Below are 24,367 nucleotides of genomic sequence, written 5' to 3' on the forward strand. Positions count from 1 at the left end.
TTATTTTAATATAAATGGTGGTGATCTCAGACTGTGCTTCACTATAAACTTGGTAAGAAAGCTCAGGGAAACATTCTTACAGCAGTGATTCGAGAAAATCTGGAGCATGAGAGGAGGAGTTTGTTTGTTTGTTTTTAAACTCTTTTTCTTCCTGATGGAAGATATTGATTGGTGGGAGGAATTAAAAATTACGGTAACAAAGCAAGCTATTTTGACAGAAATCTTTGCTGTGGAAATCCAAACCCCCCTGAGGTGGAGATTCCAATACTGTAATTCTCATAAAGAAATCCATTCAGCCAAAGAACGTAATTGACATACACCAGAGGGAGATAAATACTCAAACCATCCCAGCTGAAAGTAGGAATTGGTAAAACAAGAACATTACAGATCAGGAAAAAAACAAAACAAAACAACTCAACCCTGAAAATCTCTCCCATAAAAAAGACAGAAATAACACTAAACACATTGCAAATGTAAGACTCTATGCCTAAAAGCTCATCTTTTTTTCCCCCCCATCAGTCTAATTCCACTGAAGGTAGAAGATTATACTTTTCCCTATGAATCTATTTTCTCCTCTGCCAACAACAAAGTACCTGATATTAACACTATAGTGTATATCACAAATGAGTCTTACCTAAGACGTCAGAGACTAAGTTTCAACATTCATCAACATATTTGGGCAATTTTTTCTTGCCAAAACTTTGGTAAGAAAAGGCAAGATCAAATTTATGTTTATTTCTCATAAAAAGACTACAAAGAAATGTAGCCTTTACTACATTTAGTAAACAATGGAGATGAGACAAATAACTGATGTGACTACCCTTATATTTCTTCCTTTATTTCTGAGGAAACACCACTTATATTCTTGTAAGCCATACTGCATGTACACCGTATATTCAACTTTCATTCCTGATACCTATCCCTATTTACTAATCTCAGCTTCCAAAAGCCCTGCGATAATAATGCCTCTGGATTTGATTCTTACTTAAATAATTGGCTAAAGAGAGAGCATTGATATGGTGGTCATTAGTAGATGGCCCCACTACTATAAATGAATGGAACTGAAATGTAGTCAAGAATAGGAAGTGCTATGTGAGGAAAATACGTATCTTCCAAAACAAACACTGAATAAAGGAAGCTAACTCTATGGATATTTGTCAGACCCTATATAAAAGGAATGAAATACAGAAGACATGAGAAGAAATTCAGAAGTTAAAAAGCCAACATACTGCACAAGCAAAATGTTATGATAATTAAAGGTCTAATTTATAATACCAACTTTAAATACTCCAAAACTGACAGTACAGTTGATTAGGCAAACAAAAACACAGAAGAGTTTATCACCAATGGTGAAATTAATCAATGTTCAAATTCACTAGTAATATTAGCACAATCTTTCTTTTAAAAAAACAATACACAACATATAAATGAAGAGTTCTTCCATTAAACCTTCTGGTTTAACTAGCACAGCTTTTGGCTGCTTCACATAGGTGTTAGAAACAAATACAGAAGAAATTAAAAAGCTACTATGCCCTTGCTGTAGCATGCACAAAAAACATACACACAAGTACATGGATTTTCTTATTAACTTCAATGAAATTCTTTAAGCAATTAATACATCTGTAAGCTACTCTGTTACCAAAATAATGGAATTTCTTTAGACATGGATTTCAAAAAAAATTAACACAGAGTAAGCGGTATTTGGGGAAATTTATTTTTTCTTTACCTGGAAAAAGGGATGCTGTTTGATTTCATCAGCATCAGTTGGACCACAACCTAATCTCTTCTTGGGGTCTTTCATCAAAAGACGCTGAATTATATCCTTAGACAGTGCACTCATTTCTTGTGGATAAGGTGGCTCACTTTTTAATATTCTCCTATAAAACAAACAAAATAACATTTATTTGGTGATTACTTAATGTGTTAAACATTAAATCTAAGAGTTACCATACTATCGGCAGTGCTTAACATTCCATTATCTATGGTACCTGGAGATAGAAGGATGGCAAATGTGGACCAACTATTATTATTATTTTTATTTTTTTTAAGGAATATCTGAGGAAAAACAGACATGTAAACAGGACACCTGTGGAAGATAAATTAGGCAGTACAGAAGGTCAAATTCACTGGCACAATGCCGAGCACCAACAGAAAGATGTCAGCATGGCTTTTGTAAAGGAAAGTTCCTTCACACAGATTCCTTAAGAGTTCTTACGAGGAGTTAAACAAGAAGTAGGCAAGAGTGATTTGATCAATTATATCAATCACCATTTGGATTTACAGAAAGCTTTTAGTAAAGTAACTCAGTTTTTTAAGGAAATTAAGGTGCTAAGAACAGCCCTAGCATAGATTGGTTCAAAGGCATAAAACAGAGGATCCGAGTAAATGGTCAGTTCTTGCAACAGAAAGAATTACAAGTACTATTTTAGGGGTGTTGTGCTGGGACCTGTGCCGTTGAACAGGCTCCTAGTTGATCTGGGAAGGAAGGTGAGCAATGAGTAGCGTAAGTAGAAATTATCTCTTAAGTTCCTGAAGAGCAAGGACAGATGATGAAGAAATACAGGAAGTTCCCATGAAGCAAGACAATCAAAATGACAACTAATTTTTGGTTTACGTAAGGAACTTAATCCATGAGACAAAAATCCATGTAGCTTCCTACATACATTAGTGTTACTATCCAAACGAATACATATAGCTACGACACTTCCATAAAAACATCAACCTGATGCTTGACAGCAGTCAAAACCACAATTCCAATGTTACAAATTATTAGAAAATTAAGAGAACAAATAGAAAACACACTTATGGCATGTAAGGTTTGTCCGTACTTGGTATACTGCGTGCAGTACCTGTGGCCTCCTCTTGCAAGGATGCACTATGACTGGAAAAGTTTTAGAGATAAGTAACGAAATTAATCAAAGATACAGAATGTGTTTCATATGAAGAACTACAAAGGAGGCTAGGACACAGTAGGCAGCAATTTGCCATGCTGTACAAGCAGGTTGCATGTAAGCTGCATTTCATAGAAACACAGAATATCGGAAGTTGGAAAGGACCTCCAAGAATTATGGAGTCCAACTGCTGGCTCCACACAGGACTACCTAAAAATTAAGCAGTATGTCTGACAGCGCTGTCCAAACACTTCTGGAAGTCAATCAGGCTTGGTGCTGTGACCACTTCCCTGGGGAGCCTGTCCCAGTGCCCGAATACATGCTAGTGACATTCTTTCAGAAACATTTTTGAAGTTGACTGGTACTGTAAAATAGCAGTGATGCTCTGAACCAGTTCATAGGATTACACTACAAAAGTAGTGAAGAACGATACCGATTTCTTCAGAAGTTCTAGGAACTACTTAGAGTTACAGAATTTAAATATGTGAAGCTGTATACACCGTAAGTAGTACAGAAAGCAAGCTGCCGGAAAAGAAAGACCATATGGGATCAACACATAAGAAAGCAGACATTGGTGAAGACTAATCACATAGCTTAATTAAGTAAAGGGAGACCAATTAGTCTGGCTTTAGTGAAGTGCTGTGCTGAAAGGTAAGTCATTGGAGGGTGTAGCAGTAGCCAATAAAGTGTTCAGACAAGGAAGCCCAGGATATCAAGGTCCTTGCTAGGATGTCTGAGCTTCTGAAAGGGAGATACGGCCTTTGGCATCAACCTTAATTTTCTTTTCTGAATCACTTCCATCCTCTTTTTCACTTTATACTTAAGCAGTCCACTAACAGTAGGCAAAGGAAGCAGGAGGAATTAAATATTCCAAGTGGCTACTGTGGTCAAAGCTGCTGGAGGACTACTATGCTGTACCTTCTGCTCCTCCTAGACCAGTACGTTCCCTCTAAATTGGGATGAGGTGAGATTAACCCTGCTGATGGGAGCACTCTGGCTGTACTGAAAAGCTTCCAGGCGCTTGAAGATGATTACTGCTTGGTCATCTTATCCCTCTCTATGGCAAACTGCTGAACAAAGAGCTAACCCTACTGGTATTGTTTTCCAGGAATATTGATTAGTCTCTCCCATCAGTACTGTAGGCCAAGAACATACATGATAATGAGAAGGAGATGCTAATGAATGATAAGAAGGAGGAGGAAGTGTTTTATCTTCAGTGGAAGATACAGTAGGGGAATGACACCTTAAAGAGAAGAAGCACTTAGAGGTTTATCAGTATCTTCAGAGCCATTCCCTCAGTATCCTTCAGAGCCTTACCTGTTAGTAAAGGCTGCTGAGCCTGACAAATCATCTCAGGAACTGCCTGATTTTGGTATGAAAAAATTCAGATTTGCCACTACTGGTCTCTCCTATCTCCCAGATTAAAATCTACACAGACCGAGCACAGGTTTCTTACCTGCTCTTCACTAAAGCAACAGAGATGGGATACATGTTTGCTGGCTGAAGAAAACTTCCTACCACAGGAGGCTGGGTATTTAAAACCAACCACAAATGCAAAAGCCATGTGGCAAAGACTTATACTAAGATGTCAGTGTGAAGAGAATTTGAAGAGGATTCTGACCTCCTTTGTTCTAGCATTATAGTCTTAAGGACTTAAGCAGGAATGCCCTTGCAGTGCTCAATAAAGGCATCATGAAGACAGTGTCATAGGGATTTTTCCAACAAGGAGAGCATATTAGTTCTACTGGTGGAGGGGAGAGGCAAAAATATGCCATTAGCCAGAAGCTGAAAGATACTTTCTAGATCTTTCATTTTAGTTATCTCTGTAAACAGCTTAACTAATCATAATTCTGATCCATTGCATAGTTGAGAAAATCAAATTTATGTCAGAGTATGAAAACATCTATTGGCAATTGGCCAATAGGTCAGATTTCCAAATTGGTCCTATTTTATCTACTTATCTTCTAGCATTACATTGACCAATCTATAAACTATGTTATAAAAACAACTATTCAAAGTATCGCTCAGTAGATATATTGAAAAGTATAGCATAAGCTATTGACAGCTCACTGAAGATGAGATGCTTGAACAAACGTCAATTTGTTATTTGAAATCATAACTACGTAACTTGTTTAAAACCTTAACAGTGAAAAGAAAAAAAAAACTACTTACAAAGAAAGAAGAAAAAATTTAGGAACTGGTAGGCATTATATGTCAATCTAATATTTTATAGACGAAGGAAAAAATATTTTGGTCAACAAAAATATGTCATTATGAGACAGAAACTCCCTTTCACCCTCCTCTGTGATTAGGCTGAAAACAGATGCCTGAAACTGATTGTGGAAGTGATGATAATAAAATATCAAAAGCACAAAACATGAAGCTTATGGTTTTATTTCCAACAGGTGAAGGACACAATTACATCATGGTAAACTGAAAGAATCAACCTAGTTAACCATGAGCCCCACTAGGTTTATGCTAGAACGGTTACCATAGTTTATCACCGGTGCCCTGGTAACTGTGTATCATAAGCTTCACCAAAAAGATACCAGTCCTAATACTCAGGGAATAAGAGAAAGCAACCTCAAGCTGTAAACCTATTAAAGAGTAGAGGGACAAGCTTCCAAAGCAGAATTTTCACCTGCAGGTTTGAAAACAACTCTACTGAACGCCTTGTCATCTCAGAACTACCAATGTCAGATTCTTTTGTACCACCTTAGAGCAGATGGAACGGTGCACCCCAGTTCTTGCAAGCATTAGCCAAGTCAGAAACTTTGATGGAATAGTTACAACTTTCTTGAAACTACCTGCTTTACTGACAGGCTGAATTGATCTGTAGGCAGAGTCACTGATGGGATGTGATTCACGCTACATTTTGCATCAAATGGTTTCCTTTTTGTGGAAGAGATCTCCTTACATATTGCTTGCTACCTGTTCGAAAAGTATCACTGCAGTATCTCCTATCATTTCTTGGACTCTGGACTCCCAACTAAGGGTAGACATGCTGCGCACTGCAGGTAGCTATAAGTTCTACTTGTTTTTAAGCACTTTCAAGGACAAAATTCCAGAAGATACCACACAAATCAGAAGTTCAATTTAATAACTGCTCTGTCCTTGAAAAGATCTGGTAATGACTGGAGTCTTTACAGGTAGAGAATAAAGAATGGCATCCTAGTATATACCTGCAATGCATTTTCCAGTTTAAGGAAGAAATAGTTTCTTGCAAAACTGCAGACAAAATATCCTTATATCAACTACCAGATAGTCAAATTTTAGCCATCCTCTATGAAGCATAAATAAATTCTAACAAACTATGTCAAATAAAGAACATAGGCCCCAATTAGCGTTATTATGCTAAAACAGTGTCACATGCTTCTACAGATTTTATAGATGTACACAAGTGGAAAAAGACAGATATCTATCTATTCATAACTCCAAAGCTGATAAGATTTTCTAAACTGTTGCACAGAAGCAAAATAATGCTCCAAAAACTTCATAGTCATTTTAAGTACCTGTACATATTACAAGACCCTCAAAAATCAGAATTCTGAAATGGATCTGTCTTTCAAGCCAGAATTACAAATCACTCATAGTTAAAGTGAAAACAAACACAACACCTGTCTATACTTTTGAAGGATGGTGCCCTTTCACAGCTCTGTGGCAATGCAAGTCCAGAATTCTCCAAAATGAAAGGAAGATTTGAGGAGAAGGGAGAAGTAAGGGGAGAAGGGATAGTTGAAATGGACATACACTTGAATAGTTCTGTGGAGAAAAAAAAAATCTAACAAGATTAGTAACCCATAACACCAAGAATGTGAACAAAAAGAACCTTCAGAGACAGAGGCTTTTAATATAAGGGAAAATGAAGTATGCACTTCAGTAGCACTCACCATGACAGAGAAGTCCACAGTGCTGTCCAAAAGGTATGACAAAAGAAGTGAACACAATCTCTCATCAGATAGAGTAAAAAAGGTATAAACCATACAGCAACTATTTCTGACAGAACAACTAAACTGTTCATAGGAGACATATTTCACATCAAAACTTTGGTTTAAAATCTAACAGCCTTTGTGACGCACACAGAAATAAACTTTCTATACAAAAATGTCTGAGATTATTTCCCACCCTACGTAAAAATAAGATAAGGACCTGGATTCATCCAGAACAAGATTGTTTCCTTAAACCTACAAAAACCAAACACTATAGAATTTATGCTTTCCGGGCTGGTGTCTAAGAGAAAGCTGAATTCTCTAAGCCTGCTGTTAGGGAATATAATTTGTGTTTAGAGTAACTCTGTTATCAAGAAAGAAGCTTGTACCAATTTGCCAGTGCTAGTGATTTCAACACCATTGGCAACTACAGATATCTGATGACATTATCTGCAATTCAGGGTTGTATTTTTTTTTTATTTTTTTTTTTTTATCAGTTTAGAGAGGAAATTAAACTAGAAAGATCCAAGATAGTCATGGAGAGAAGTTGTACAGTATATACAAATGTAGAGTACATAGAAACATAGTATGAACACCAACTAGAATAAAAACATACCAAAGGACAACATCAATACCTGGAAAAAAAGGCAGTCAACTTGTCACAAGAAAATTTCAGTCAGAAATTAGAGTAATAGCCATCAGAGAGTGGATGCTGGCAGCCTTGCAGTTTCTCATCTTTGAATTTAACCATAAATTATGAGAAAAAAAAAATAAGAGCAAAAAATTTAAAAAAAAAATAAAATTCAAGAGCAGAGAAGAACCTACCAAAAGACAATCAAATCCTGAAGAACATGCATCTAAAAAGTTTATATGTAAAACACAAGAATGGTATAGGTTACTTGATTTCCATGTTTCATACTAATTTCTTATAAATATGCAAGTATGTCTAGAAAGGATCACGTTCTTTGTTTCATGTCATATACTAACAAAAGAAACATTCCCATTAACAAAAAAAAAAAAAAAAAAAAAAAAGTGGGAGTAGGGTAAATCCTGGTAATTTAAACTTATACAATGGAGGGGTCTAGCAAGAAAGACAAAAATCTCTCCAGCTAAATACGTCTCAGTATTTAATTTAGTATTCAGTATCAAGATGTCGAATGTGATAATTCTGTTTACGTATAATTTCATGTTTCATTTGACTTCCCTTTCAACAGTAAACATGCAATAGGGTTGGGCAGCAGCAAAGCTGTGGTTCCACTGTAGCTTAAACAAAACAGGTCTTTCGTAAAGGTCAGTTCTATTTTATTAACCTCTGCAGATTACTGAAGTAACCTGTCTGCTTTCAGATGTCAATCTGTTACACAGAACCAGGTAATGCATGACATATTACCCTGGTAGCTCTTTCTTCCTAAACTCCATATCAAAATTCTCATGAAATATATATTATAGCAAAGCATCAATTTGTGAGCAAGCACATGTAACGTACTGTTTTGAACCTTACCTAGAAATCTCTGCTTGAGAATTCTTCTCTCCATCAACTGTAAATGGTGACGCTCCAGTTAACAGTTCATACATAAGAACACCAACACTCCACCAATCAACAGCCTGTAGAAAAACAATAATTATGTAAGTTATGATACAGCAATGTAAAATTGTTAATACAAGGAGGAACAAAACAATGCAGCCAGTAAAGAGCTAGCAAAAGGAACAGCCCACCTATTCACAACTGAGGTAAACATGGACAAAACGAAGCTTGAAAGATTGCAGTAATGATTGAAGGTATTTCCTATATTAAATCAGTTACTTTGAAAGCTCTCCACTCAGCTTCTTCAATTAATTTCTCAAGCTGAAGTCTTTCCACTGGCTACTAAAGTTTCACTTGACTTTTTCCCCAGAATTAATTTTGAGTTTTAACATTGGAATATGAAAAGAATTCTGAAACCTACTTGAAATAACGGAGCTTATACATACTTGAAATAACTAAAGCTTGCTATGAAGTATTGGAACCTGAGCTTTCAGGAGCTTGAGAATGAAACTAAGGAACTTTTAAAAAGTACACTTTAGGTCTACAGCTCACAGTTAATCAGGACACCTGAAATGCTATGGAACTTCATCTTATATTTCATGGCAACACATTATCTTTGGCTTCCCATATATTAATCATAGAATCACAGAATCATAGAATGCCCTGGGTTGAAAAGAACCTTAAAGATCATCTAGTTTCAACCCCCCCTGCTTTGTGCTGGGTTTCCAACCACTAGATCAGGCTGCCCAGAGCCACATCCAGCCTGGGCTTGAATGCCTCCAGGGATGGAGCATCCACAACCTCTCTGGGCAACCCGTTCCAGTGCCTCACCACCCTCTGAGTGAAAAACTTTCTCCTAATATCTAACCTAAATCTCCCGTCTTAGTTTAAAACCATTCCCCCTTATCATCTTATTAATCTCTCTGACACCTCATAACATTTTATTTATTTTGTTTATTATTTATTTATTATTTTTGTTTAAAGTACCAATACTTTAAAAAAAAAGTCTTCAGATAATCCCATAGTCTCTCTGATTTTATCTGACTATCCCAATACTTGTTTTCAAGGACAGGTAGAGTTACATGGGGACAGAAAACAGAGGTTTTCTAAGAGGAAAGTATTTTTTGAGACAAAATGCTCATATTTACTCCATACTCTCATACCCAATGTTATTTCTGAAAATCTTTTAATTATAAAAAAAAAAAAATGCTTCATATCCATAAAGAATTTTTTCTCTCTTTCATAGGAAAAGAAACTACTATGAAAAATAAAGGAAGCAGGTTAGTCATTTAGACAAAATTAATTTAACTACAGGTGTTTGAGCTTCTCAATTTTATTTTCATGAAATTTGCATATCTATGAAACTGAAATTATGCTTCACTTGTGCTGACAAAATTAATACATTACAGGAAGACAACCAGTAAATGATGAAAAGTTGACTTCCTACTTTAGAGGCTGTGGCTTTTTGTTTTGTTTTGTTTTGTTTTTTCAAGATACACAAAATCTGATGTTTGGTCTATTCATTCAAGAATGTCTAAAGGAACCAGCTGAAGAAGTCTCCGTATTGTCAATAACTCTCCTTGCAAATACACAATGATCAGAGAAGGTCCCAGGAGAGGTGTATGTTTTTCCAAAAGAGTAGGAGGATCTACAGAATCAGAATCAAACTCTAAAAAAAAAAAAAAATCTGGAGCAAGTTTTTAATACAAACAAGATAACTATCTAGAAGAGATTAAAAGCAAAAACACTGATTTATCAAGAGCATAGCATACTATGGCAATCTCATTTCCTCTTTTTTAAATAAGATCATGGGTAGCTAGATAAGCAGTAAATACAAAATACACTAAAAACCTTCAAACACCATGCCAAATAACATTGTCAACAGTTAGCCAAGAATTTGTAAGGTAAACAATTACCACCACATATAACTGAAAAAAACAAACACCTTTATTTAACAGCTGTCAATCATTTGCCATCAAATTGTTAGGCTATTTCTTTAAGTGTATTATACAGCTCTGCTCTATACCTCAGGAAAATATCAAGTAGAATGAATCAAAGATAACAGCACAGAGATTGCTCTTAAAATCAGCAATAGCAGCAATACTACAGAATCTGTAAGCACTTGAGAAAAAAACAAAACACAATTTAAAGTGACTGCTGCATTGGAGAGATCCTCTGAAATTGGCAAGATTAAACTAAAGGAGAAATACAGAGTGCAGGAAATGGAGATTAGATTCATAAATTTGTAAAATTCCATTTTAATAATGATTAAGTAAACAGTACTGTGAAAAAATATACAAAGATTATAGTGAAACAAAGGTAGGTGTGAGACAACGACTAAATGAAAAGACAAATCAAATTTTCCATTTTATGTCTAATAGAAGAATCAGGGAGGTAGTCATTCTACTGTGCTTCAAACTGCCAACACTTAGCTGAAATACTGTGCCCACTACAGTGTTTCCTACTTGAAAAAATATTACAGGCAAATTTAGACCAAAACAGAAGCAGAATAAACAGAGAAAGAACCTTCTAAAGCAAAGTCAGACTGAGTTCAGTAAACTAGGAAAAGGAGATAGAGGGTAGAGGGTGACATAATATTTTCCAGTGCTTAAAAAGGCTATTCTAAGATGAATCGTCATCAAGTATATTCCAGGACCCCCAACAGAAAAAAAAAAAAAAAAAAAAAAAAAAAAACAACCACAGAGATAATATATTCTCAAAAACTTCTCAGTATAGTAACCAGTCAAAATAATTAAATAATTTATCTAGGAATACTGTAGAATTTTTTCAGTGGAATAGAGTTGCGACATTTTTATTTGTTTGTTTGTTTTGAGTTCCATCTGTGAATAATGGTCATCTTAATTGTTGCCATCAGTTACTGACATTAATTCATATAAAAAAATTAGTCTCAAGCTAAGTGGAATTATTTTTTGACAATCTGAGAATATTTCCCAAACTTACGTTAATAATCCACTCAAGACTTCAAATAAGATAATTGACTAACCTGATGTATAATTGTAAAAATATATCAGAATTAGTCACAAAACAGTTGTTTTTCCACTCCAAACTAAACAGTTTTTAAATAACAGTAAGTATGAGCTAATTGTTTTTGTCCCACTGCACATTGAGAACAAGAGTCAAATAGAACACAAGTGAGCCTCAACAGCTTTAGAAATATGCCTTGTACTTTGGTTAAAACCTAACTTCAAACTGAAAATAAATTATGCCAATGTTTTTTAATATAGGCAATAATCTATTTTAGGGGAACCTGAAATAAGGCACGTTTAAGTAAGACACTATTACATTCTACAAAAAAACTCAAACTGAACAACAGTGATGCCCAGACAATTAACATTTTCTCAGTAATAAACTCAGAACATACCTTATCGTGTCCTGTATCTCCTCCCCTTACAATATCTGGAGCCATGTATTCTATCGTTCCACAGAAGGAATACGCTCTCTCATTCTAGCAAAAAAAAGAAAATAAAATTCATATCGAATGATTATATTGTCCTAATTATATGGGACATATCTGGCTAACAGTTCCAAGATGCTGCCAGCAAATCTTCTCCAAATAGCTCAGAACTGCTAGCTAAATCATACTCCAATCATATGCAGAGATGTATCACACAACACTACAAACTATTTATAGTTTTCTACAAAAAAAATAAGATGTCGTAAGCTTGTGTGGTAGTCTAACATAAGCACACAAAAAGTAATGTATTGATATTTAAAAACATTCCTATTAGTCTAAATGATCTATACATTTCAGAACCACACATCATTCCTCAAGGCAATATAGACACATTCTGAAGGCTGCAATATCAATACTCTAAACAAATGAAATGCTTAAGTTAAAAAGAGCGATTCATTGTAAGATGTATGACTTGACTAAATTAGATAAAAGATCCTTTGGGTTCTCCATATTTAGGAATTTATTACGACCTCTAGAAAAGTAATTCCCTTTCACAAAACGCACATAAAAACCCAACGTCCTCTCAAGAAGAGACTTGGAGAGAGACAAGAGAGAGAAAGAGAAAAGCAAACAGACAGACAGAGTTGTAAATTTAAGTTTATTCTATATACTGAAGTTATTGTTTTGATTATGTTCAAAACTAAGCTGCTTTCACAGGCATGTATAATTGTTCCCTGAGAGCGATTTACCTTTGAGGTCAACATGAGGTCATGCTGGACCTTGCTAATGACGAAAGCACATGTGTTTGGGCCATGCAACATTGTTCCTCCCTTATCCTTCAAGCTTCTAGCATTTGGGGGAGAGATCCTGACAGGTCCTTTAAAGAAGAGTGTTCAAAAAAGCAAATATTTCAAAAGTCAGGTTTTACATTCGTAGATGCAGATTTGGAGTTTAAAACAGGTGCTACATAAAAGATTGTACTGCACTAATGAGAGGAAGCTCCTAAAATCAGAAATAGTGCTCAGTGCTACCGTGAGGCAGAAAAAAATAAACAGTCCAACAGCATATTCATAAACTGTACTTATTAAAATACATACACTGTGACTGTTTTTTTGGGGGGAGGGGGGGGCTGGGCTTTTTATTTTTTGTAAAATTCTGGGTTTAAAATAGTTCTGAGCCTCATTTGGTTCAAATATTAACTTGAAATATCAACTTCTGAGACAAAGCCATAAAATAATACACTTTTCATGTTACCACTTTCTTTTGACACAACTACTGTTTCTCTTTTATTGTCTTTTCCAGTACCTGTTATCCAAAGAAAAATAGTGTGATAAAAAGCAAAAACAAAACGAAAAAGTCAGAAATTCCTAGCCCTCCATCCGGGCGTTAGCCAACCTGAAGTACTATCTTTCCGTTTGCTCTTCCTTCAGCTGGGGCAGGAGGGAAGAAGGGGAGGAAGGAAAAGGAAGAGGAGTAAAAAACACAAACTGAAACCTTCCTTCACCTTCTGTCTGCCCAAAGTACCCTTGCAAAAGACAATGCAGCCAAGCTGAGATTTAAGAAAACGATTTATAATGTTGATACATCAAAAAGAAAAAGGGAGGGGGGATGAAAACTGTATCATTTAGCTAGCTGCAAATTCAGTGAGTTATCTTCAAAATTATGTTTCTTTGTCTCTATGGTGTTTTGTAAAACTAGGCTTCAAGGTACTAGAATGACGAGAAAGAGACTGGGGATTTAGATACGAGCATATACCGTGGTACAGCAGCCCCCTTATGATCTCAAGTATCCAGCACAGGAATATACCTGTGCTGGTGGGAGGGCCCACTGAAAACATTTCAAAAGATACAAAATTATGACCAATAGATTTTTTAAGGAACTATCAAAAAAGTGTGTATACATATATATACACACATGTATGTATATATATATCAAGGTTATTCTGACTTTCAATTATATTTAGCTTTTCTCTAGAACATCAAAAATAAAAGCAATAATCCACTTTCTACCATTCAACAAACTTTACCTTTTAATGAGAAACTGAATTTTGAAAACAGTATTTAAAATTATTCTTTCTTTCTTAAGTTCATGCCTGAGATATTTTTTGTCCCTTGCAAAAAAAATCTTTAAAACTCCCAAGATAATTGTGAAGGCTTAAAAAATTGACACTGTATCTTGTAAAATATTTTTGTGTAATTAAATTTCAATACCAAAAGAAAGTCATACTGTAAGTGACAAATGGTTCTTTGTAGATAAAACACTCCAGGATACATTTGTAATGAGCTTTATAAAAATTCCATCTTCTACTCCACATAGCTAAGTACTTGTATCCTTTAGCTCTTGCTTCCTTTTCAGCTTAAAAGCAATCTACTGCTGAAATTCAAGGCTGAATAAAGCCAAGAAGAGGAAAGCAGATGATTATCATAAGCAGAGTTCTTAGCAAGAAATTAAGTAGTAAATTGTAACTCAATATTAGGTAGGAAAATAAAAGGGACCCACTGAGCATTTTATTCAAAATCAACACTGATTTGCTGTTAAGTACACCAACTTTTTTTCCAGAAGCCCTGATGGAACCAGCTGCTGACTGTTACAGGGAGACAAAACAAACTGCTATCTACTATTTAGTGTTTCTTAGTTAACTACACTTCAGCACTCCCCAAAACATTAATAAATAAATAAATAAAAGAGTGGACACTTCTTTGTTAGACACTCTTCCGGGTATGGTGTGTTTTGTTAGATTACAAGTCATACCAACTACCTGTAGCTGTTACATACAGAACACTATTTTTACAGTATTAAGTTTCACTAGGATTACTTATGTAAATTTGTCATTGTTAAACATAGGGAGTCACTAGTAGCCTTTAGTCGTATGCATTACATTTGGGTTTAAAGACATGTTAAAAGAATGTTACCTCCAACCACAGTTTCCCTTTTTTTTTTTTTTTTTTTTTTTTTTTTTCCCCTAGTTCTGGGCTCCCCACTTCAAGTGAGAGATGGACACACTGGAGAGAGTCCAGTGAAGAAGGACCATTAAAACAGCTGAGAGACTGGAGCACCTCTCCTGTGAGGAGAGGCTGAGGGAGCTAGGGACTGCTAGGCCTGGAGAAGAGGCAGTGCAGAGGGATCTCATCACTATGCACAAACACCTGAGGGGAGGCTGCAAAGATGGAGACGGGCTCTGTTTGGGAGTCCCCAGGGACAGGACAGGAGGCTCTGTCTGAACAGAAGGGAAAACTCTTTTACTGTGTGAGTGAGTGAACACTGGAACAGGTTGCCCAGAGAGGCAGTGGAGTCTCCTTCTTTGTAGTATCCAAAACCTGGACATGGTCCCAGGCAGGTGGCTCTAAGCAACCCTGGATGAGCAGGGGCCTGACCTCCAGAGGTCCCCTCCAACCTCAACCACTGCAATCTGTGACAAAAAGTCACTCTATAATGTATTTCACCAGTCACTTGTGAAATCACTTTTTACTCACAAATCAAATATGCAGTCTCATTTATTTTTATTTTTTTAAAGCACAACCAAATCCTATTTTGTATTGCTCTCCTCCACAAATTTACAGTTCATGCGAATTTATAACATGAATCAAAACTCCAGTATCTGCCTTTCATCTCACAACATAGAACTGTTAGTAAGACACGAAAGAAAATTATTGAATAACTGAATTTGGATTCTGCATATGAATTCTCACTGAACAGGAATATCTTGCAAATACTTGAGCTTAAGGATTTTTTGCATGAGGCAGAATGCACTTTTTCCTCACACAGCATGCGTGCCTTAAGCACTGTGGTTCCTTTGTCTGAGCTGCAGAACATCACGCAATTAGACACTAGAGGAAGTAAAGAGAAGTGTGGCTAACCCACCTCTAATAACTCAATATGCCAATATTGACCTTGTCATTGAAGGCATGTCATTATGCTTGCTCCCAGTCAGCAGTGCTTCCATGCTCACAGATAATCTGGAGATGGCCTTCAGTCTTCTGGTACACGCCCTCTGTCTTTTATTTGGTTTCATTTTATTTTTTTTTCACCAAGTTCTGAATTCTTGTATAATAGCATTAGTTTTTAGTAAAGGTATACGAAGTGGCTACTTCAAACAGTTGAGCTGCTTAAGAGCCCACTAACTTTTTGTGAAGCCATTGACACAAAGTGAATTTTGCTAGTTGTTGGTCACTGAACATAGATAGGGTCACGTGGATAAGCAGGCAGTTCACTTTTTAATTCAGCAGATGTATGGTTTAACAAAGACAGGTTACATCCCCCACTAATTCTTTGAGATGAGCTAAGCACAGACTTTGTGCATGTGCCTACGTGTACCTTCCAAACGTTCCTAATAAATGCTCTAGTATGATACATGGGGTAGATCTCTGACTTTTCCTACTCCATATGTGGAGAGAGTAGATCTCTAACTTTTCCCACTCCCCATACAGCAATATGAAAAAGGTAGGGCACAGCCCTCTATCTGAGTTCCTTGCAATCATTCTGCCTGATCCAAGTGTCCTAATGAAACACAACTACTTTAACTAGTCAAGGTACTTTTAATACCAAACATGTATCATCTCTGCAGCCTTTCCTCTGGAATACCTGTTCCTATATCCCATTTTCCTTTTCTTTCATCAAATAAACGGAGCATATTTAACTTCAAACCCGAAAATGTTGACAGCACCTAGCCACTGAACGGCTTTAGAACAATTAGACTGTGACTGTCCACAATGGAGAGATGCAATGTGGATTATTATTTGCCCTGGAAAACAATCATTTTGACAAAGAAAAAAACCTCAGAGCAGCATCTTCCTTGCTGAGAGTATGTATGGTAGATAGACCACAAATTATACAGTTTACAGAGATCAAAAAATCTAGCTCCAAAATTCAATTGAAAGTGCTGACAGAAGAATGGAAACTTTGCACCATCATGCTCTTGATGATCTTGTGGTATCATCACTTGGCCCTGCTTTATAATCAAGGAATGCTAGGCAGGCATTCAAAGCTATCTAAAGCTCCAGAAAGAACATGTATAAACATTTCTACTTTCAGAAAGAGGACTTAAGCCTCCAGAGATCTCTAATAAGCTTCAAAGCAAACCACAAGAATTAAATGAGATTTCAGGTGAGCCAAGGAATCAAGAATATACAACATGCCTGTAAAAGATTCACTTCTGCTGGTCCAAATTGCCAGTTGACAGCTAATGTTTTAGTTAAAGAGCTATTCCTTTATGTCTAGTTGGGTGTTAGCTTCCAGTGCCATAAAAAAAAAAAAACTCAGAGCCCAGATATCCTGAAAACATCTGATTTGATGCCCTAACACATCCAAAAGGGCAAGGGAAACGGGCAAAGAAAAGGCAGAGATAACAGCCAGGACAGGTATTTCCAAACACCAGGGGGGTGAAGGCCTGCGTTATTTCACCACATGCACCTGAAGATCTGCATCTGAGAAACAAGCTGCTGCAATACTTGGCTGAAGAGAGCTACAGATAGAAGGGCACATGTTGGCTGGCTGAGTGTCAGGGCCAAAACACTATTGGTCAAGAAAAAACGTCATCTTGGAGTGGAGGACAAGATCCCAAGGAGCTCATACACAGCACTGTAACTCCTTCAATAAGCAGCGAATCTCATTAGTTCAGGGACTAAGAAAAATAGAGATAATCGTACCCTTTGGAAACTGAGATCTGCATAACTGCAAAGTGCATCTTGTGACTTTCATGCTTATTCACAGCATGGCAGACAGTGCATTCAAGTCAGCCTGAATAAAAATAGAGAGAGAACAGCTTTTGGAACTCAAAGAGGCTCCACAGCAAAAGAAGACAACCCACATTGAAAGGTTGAAGGCCCAAGGGCTGATGTGCTGAGTACCTCCTGAGTCAATGGTATCATCAACATGTTGGTGTTAAGCATTAAAGAAACTTAGATTTCAATTTGGACTTCTCCAGATAGCCAGGTGACACATCAATAGAAACGCGCAATCTATATGAAGTTCAGTCACATGAGCAGTTGCCAAATTTGCTGTATGTACAAGGGACAGACTGAGCTAACTGGAGCAAGCCATTTGCTTGTTGGAAAAACAGGAACAAAAAGAAAAACAAAGGGAAAGATCAAAGCCTTAAACACACCTGAGATTTTGTTTCAGAGGCTTTCAGAAAAAAACAAACACCAAAGCAAAGCACCCAAACAAAAACATAAAAGAAATCTGAAGAGGTATGAGTGTTGGAATAAGGAAGCTGCATAAAGCTTGCTAACAGAACACTTATGAAGGTAAAAACAAAAACAGAACAACAACAACAACAAAAAACACATCTACAAAGAATGATCAGGCACTGAATCTGGAGTATCTAACTCAAAATATTGAGGCATGTTCCAAGTGTGCTGTTCTACACGTGTGCACTGAACTTAAAAAGAATATCTGCTATCCAAATACTGCTTTGGAAAAAATGCTTCAGAACCTGTTTGTTATTTTGTCTCCAAAGCGTGAACGCGTGTATGGAAAGCCCTCAAGTGTCTTAATACAGTCAATTCTGTCATTTGAAGACATTATTTAACATTCAAATATATTGCCTTTCAAGTACTTCTTCAACTTGAAGAATTACATTCAAACAACACACACCACCGCTCCACAGCAGACACTCAGATCCTACAGTCCTATGGCTTATTTTATTCACAACAGCCTTTGTGCAAACATATTTTAGCCAAAGGATTAGCCAAGTATTCAGTGAAGCCATTCTTTTCAGCATTCACAATTAAGACCCACTTCTCCAACTGCACGAAAGGTCACCTTTGAAAAAGAACAGATTGCTTCTGTTCTCCAACCATTTAATGCGCAAATACTTTGTTCTTTACCAAGCTGGACTACTACCCTGAACGTCAGAGGTGACACATTTTGAAGCCACACTGCTATCACTCTCCTTTGAGCTATGAAATTTGACTCCTTAAAAGCATTTTCCAAGTTTTTGTTGTTGTTTTGTTGCTTTTTTGTTTGTTTTTAAACAATGCTAGTCTTCACCAAATGTTACTGCATGTATTTTCTAACAGGAACTCCTTGCTAATAAAAACTACACAAGCATAGAGTCAAAAGACTTTGTTAAACCCTAGAGTATCTAATATCTTCTGTAAGTTGTTTGTAAAGGTAAAGGGCACTTCTCCATTACTAAATTGTTTGGATTTTAATTTCCTTTGATTCTGAATTTATAATGAAACATTCCTGGAGTGTAACACAATAGCTTAAGAATTACTGTTTTTTGTTGTTGTTTAATACAGAATAGACAGAAACAAACAAACAAAAAAGACAGAAACAAAACTTGGAAACAGTAAGTGATGTTGGTCCAGAGAAAAAGAAAACCTCAAGAGTCAAAATGCAGCCTTTAATGACATATATTCTACCTGTCAGCAAACACTTGTATGTAGTTGTAAGCTAAAATCTGAAACTGCATCTTCCTTAAATAATGGGTGTTTGTTTGTTCGTTTGTTTCTTCATTTTGTATATGTAAACATATAATTGGTCTCAAACCAAAAGGGTTTTGTGCACTTCGCCCTCACCAACAGGCTTGCAAGTAAAGCATAAAAGAAGCTTTACATCTTGACTGGGGAAGTGATGGCAGTTTCCTCAAGATCTGGCAAAACAAGCTACCCTTGAGGTGGTATTGGATAATAACTTAAAGCCAAACCCTTGATAAATTTAATGTAGATTGTCCATACTATAATTAAAATATTGAATTTAGAGAAAAATTTCAAGTCTTTATTAAAAATGATTGTTAAGAAAGGAAAAGGCAATTTTCAGAGCTGATTGAAAAAGCATAAAAAACAAGTAACAAATTTCACAAAAAAAGCCATCTGTTTTTAAAGAAAGGCAAGCATTTGGCATGCAATGTCATGGGTTTTGTACCATTTTTGTAAGTGAAATCTGCAGTGGAGTAGCACGTAGTTACACAAAGCAGGAAGATACAATGGAACAGAAGGGAAGAACCAGGTAAGCCCGACCAAAGCTGGCTGAAGGCATTCCAAGCTGCTCTCAGGATTGAGTCTTCACACATTCATTTAAAAAATTCTCCAATCTAGACAAGAACTATTCGTTGGTTCATCATATTTTTGTAATAGAGAAGTAATAGAATTATTATGCATATTTTGGCCATTTTTTCCAGATTTCAGCAACATTCCAATGGGATTCCTAGGCTTGTCTAAGCTTGTTAGCTGGCAAACTAAAACACTTTGTTCGTTTCATCAGACTCCACCATTAGGAAGGTTTCAAAATGTTATGACCCAGCAAGACAAGAGAAATTCTTATTGCTCTTTGAGCCACTCTGAAATTGCATGGCAAGTTTTAACAAGGTTGTTAAATCTAATATAGATACAGTCCTTCTACTTAACAGTAAAGGTCAATCCCTCTATTGCATGGGCAGTAATTTCTCATACCAACTTCTAGATAAGGAATATAGATGAAAAAATCAAATAGATTAAAATCATAGTTTAGCTAAAACTCTTCATGTCTTCGGTCTTCTCTTTAAACAATCACCTAACAGATTATAGCTCACATGAATGTACACACACCATAAATCATACAAGCAACTGTTTCAAACTTCCATAGAATACTCAGGGCTGTAGATAAGTAAAATCCACCAACGTTTCATGAAAATGTCTCTTGCCCACAATAAATTGGAAGCAGTCTGCATGTAATATACAAAAGATATAAAGCTGCAATCCAACTTCTTGGAACTAGTCGAGTTTTGACCAAAACAAAGACCTTGCTCTGACTTGTATTTAGTGAATAAACATTCTAGCAAATACAAACTTGTAAACTTGTGATGAATAAATATTTACAACCCAAGTGTTCTCTGATGGTGGGTAACTTCTTTTATATTACCAGGAGCATGGCATGTGGTCATTTTTTGGAGATGAGAACAAAGAAATGTCTCTGCACAGGAATAAGGTGCACATGTGGGGAAGGGTCCACACAGAACAGAAATTAATGTCAGACGTTAAAAATTCTTTGACACTATAGTACTTTAACTCTTGCTTAACCCCCCAAAAATGGTACGTTTTAAACTGTTGATCGATTAAAAAAAAAAAAAAAAAAACACACAAAAAAAAACACCTGCAGCGATTACATACTTTTGACTCTCAAGAAATTCAGCAGAGATGTTTCTTAGGTACATCCAACCATCTCTAATAAAGCAAGCCAAAGCCAGCTGATCCCTCCTGCAGTGAGACTGGAGCATGGCATGTATTGCTTTCTGTGCCAGGCAATATTTCCTGGATGTACAGAACTGTACAAAAACCTTCAGGTACACAGAAGGCTTCATATGTCTTTAACATATAAGAAAGAGGACTTAATACAGCAGATTCTTCACAAAGAACAGGCTTTTCTTGGCATTTCTGATGTTTGCAGAAAGGCTGCTGTGAATCATACTGGATATTGTCCCAGACTATAAGGTTATATTGGACAAATCCAGAACTGCTTTTACAGTTCCTCAAACAACTATTTCCTTTTGTGATATGATTATCAATAAATAGATCTTTCTATTTATTGACAAGAGAATCCATGTGAAATAAAGGCAGTCAGCTCAACCAAAATGCCTACAATGCATTGTGTCATTCCGTTCTGAAGGTAGACTGATGCAACTAACATCTGACTGATGTTTTCATTAAAGCTTTAGTGACAAATTTTGCTTCAAAGAGGAACCCTGTCCCACAAGATATTAAGCATCTAACTTTATATTATTAGAGTATTTAACAGCTCTCGGCACTCAAATTTAAGTTGCACCTGCAGAAGTCCCAGCATTCTTCGGGCAAATAACCTGCAACTGACACCTGACTAGGACTGGGACAGAATCAGCACTTCACCTGGTGATGACCATGTAAACCCAAATGAAACTTGCAAGTTACACTTCTGCAGAACGTCTCACTGAAGATGGTAAGACAGAAAAGCAAACCCCAATTCTGAATTAGAAATGGCAACAAGTAGTAATACTAAAAACATACTAAAGTCAGTGAGACCTCTAGAAGAATAATGGTTAGTGTTTCTGTGAGATTCCTACAGTCTCTTAGTGTGCATATTTATCATTATAAATACAATGGGAATAGCTTCAGCCACAATAGTAGGGACAATGATCCTTCCTTTCATTTTATAATTTTACCAGTTTCTTAGCTAACAAGGAAAACCATTTTAAACAATATAAAGTCTTTTCTAATTTCATTTTATTCAACGCATATTTTGAAATTAACAGAAGCATCATTCATTCTAGTATTTTTATAAGGCCAATAAAGAAAAACAAAATAACTGGTTAGGAAATATGCAAATTCAGACAGGAAAGGCTAGAAGAGACATATTACACCACTGTATTCAGGAGTAAGAGAGTCAAACTTAACTAAGGGCAAGAGTTAAGTTAACCACAAATAGTTTCACACGCTATCAACTGAAACCATGTTCCTGTCCCTTCAAGAGCAACTTATAAACAATTTATTAGAATATTATGAAATGCCTAAAGTGGTACAGCATTTCTAGGCATGAACAGATGTTGGTGTTTGTACTGCTCTACAGAAACCTCACTGTAGTTCTTCATTTATCTAGAACCCTTACCTTGGGAAATTTGCTGGAATAAAACTCTGTACTTTAACTGCTTATATGTCTAAATAAATACTAAATCCAAAGTCAAAGTTAACTCTGTTAAAGTTCCTTTAACAAAGGAAGATGGAACTTCTAGGTTGCTCTCTGGGCTCTATCAGTAGTGTAGCAAATAATATCAATTAGAAATTAAAAAATAAAAAGTAGAATATATGGGAAAACATCATTATTATTTGTATTTTATATAACAGAGTTCTGAAAGCCAGTAACTTAAGTTCTTATACCAAGAAGCACAAACAATGAAAGCTTCCCCAGGATAACTGTGTTCAGGACCCTTGGCATATCAACCTGCTCTTTTCACACCCCCTGGGGTTAAGCCACCTGTGTTCACGACCAACTCCGACTCAGTCCCGCTGATTGTGTGTGGAACCTGCTCGGGGACCTCCTCCACCTTACCTTCACTGGAGCTGAAACTCACATCCTCAGTCTTGACCTCTGAATGAGCTACACTGCAGGTATGCCTGTACTTGGCTGTGTACCTCACTGGTCCTGATCTGCCTTCAAATCCTGACTTGACCTCAGGCCTTCCTCTTCACTATAAGCTTCCCTGAGAACTGCTGCACTGTTACCCGAGCCTGGTTACTGCCAATAGACCTGCTCTGATCTTGTTTGGGAACTGTGGGATTGTGCCCTTGGTCAGCTAGCGTACTGCATCCCCAGCTCACACTACTGCAGGGAGCAGCCTCCCCATCCTGCTACTCCCTGAATAGCTAGACAGGAACCACAGGTCCTCAAGAAATAGACTGTAAGACTGAAAAACTTGAGTGTTGAGCAGTACCATACAGAGCATCCCATGGATCAGCTATCAGCAAACTGTTCTATCAGCTATAAGCTACTAGTTCGGTGAGCCATTAGAGTTCCCTTAGTAAGTTTAATGAGAAAAACATATGGTAAATAAAAGAATACTGCCTTAAATAGATTTATTTGCACTGCCATAGAGTCCACATAAAATTCCATGCAGAAACAGGGTTTGCACCTTCAGGGAGTCTTAGAGGCCATCCTATCTGAAAGTGATTTTATTGTTATTTACCTCAAAAATAAGAAATGCACCAAAAAAATAAAATGTTTCCATAGAAATCAGTTCTGTAGCATTATTCTTTGCCATCATTTTAATTATCCAGAAGAACAATTTCAGAATCAATTTAGGAAGGTATATGAAAATTGACATAAAAGCCTTCTAATGGCTGAAGACATGACGCAGATTTAAAATGAAAGTTGAAAATCTTGTTTGAAAATCTTATTACAATAAAATAAGTGCCAGGCTGTGTTTTGTTTGTTTTTAAAAATTCTTTTGAGAGCCTTTTTGGTCACAATATCCAGACATAACACTGGGGAATTAAGCTGTCCAGATCAGTAAGTACAGCTTCACCCAATAGCTCTCTCAGGTATAGACTGTTGCTTCTGTAGCCGTACCTTCTATTCAGGAACAAAAGTATGATCTCTGTAGAAGACAGAGGAAGAACAAAGATTGGAAAAATGTTTAGTGGTATGCTAGACTACCCTACTTACTGCATTTGACAAATTCATAATGAAGTAAAGGCATAGACTAGACCAAGAACAGTTGCAATACTACAGATCAAAGGTCCACTAGTTTGAAATGTCATCCCAAGAAGAATTAAATAAAATCATCTGGAAATTAATAAAAAAAAAAATAATACTATCCTGGGGACTGTTCCTACTTGGAGGAGCCAGCTAAGTCAAAAGTACCATGTTGGATATTATATCTAATGCCACAGAGCTAGAAAAACTAATGACTGCTTCCAAAACAGGCAGAAGCAGACTAACGACTACTTCAAGTAAGAGTGAAATTTGCCTGCCAGCAGCTGCCATCAGAACATGCACTAATAAAAGAGAGAGCCTAACCCTATCAGTGAAGGTACTGCATGCCAGCTAAGAAACACATGACCTCTATAGTTGTGGCCCCAAGATATAACACTGTGTAAAATTAAGCCCTCATCTAATGTAAAATGGAGACTCAAGGAAACTTTTACACAGGTTTAGG

General features: G+C 36.5%; 1 protein-coding gene across 2 annotated transcripts in view; it reads right to left on the reverse strand.

The window, feature by feature from the left end:
* RPS6KA5 (ribosomal protein S6 kinase A5) overlaps positions 1-24,367 on the reverse strand; it is a 75,775-nt gene that overhangs the window by 16,215 nt on the left and 35,193 nt on the right. Inside the window, exons 2-5 of one of the 2 annotated variants that reach the window (XM_084287830.1) lie at positions 12,510-12,637; positions 11,728-11,811; positions 8,322-8,425; positions 1,727-1,877 (exon numbers count right to left, since the gene is read on the reverse strand). In XM_084287830.1, the coding sequence (XP_084143956.1) occupies positions 1,727-1,877; positions 8,322-8,425; positions 11,728-11,811; positions 12,510-12,581 (411 nt within the window). In that variant the 5' untranslated portion in view covers positions 12,582-12,637. The remainder of the gene's footprint in view (positions 1-1,726; positions 1,878-8,321; positions 8,426-11,727; positions 11,812-12,509; positions 12,638-24,367) is intronic. The other variant, XM_084287829.1, reaches the window with a different exon arrangement.

The sequence above is a fragment of the Netta rufina genome (genome assembly GCF_964035555.1).
Source record: "Netta rufina genome assembly, chromosome: 5".
Lineage (NCBI taxonomy): Eukaryota > Metazoa > Chordata > Aves > Anseriformes > Anatidae > Netta > Netta rufina.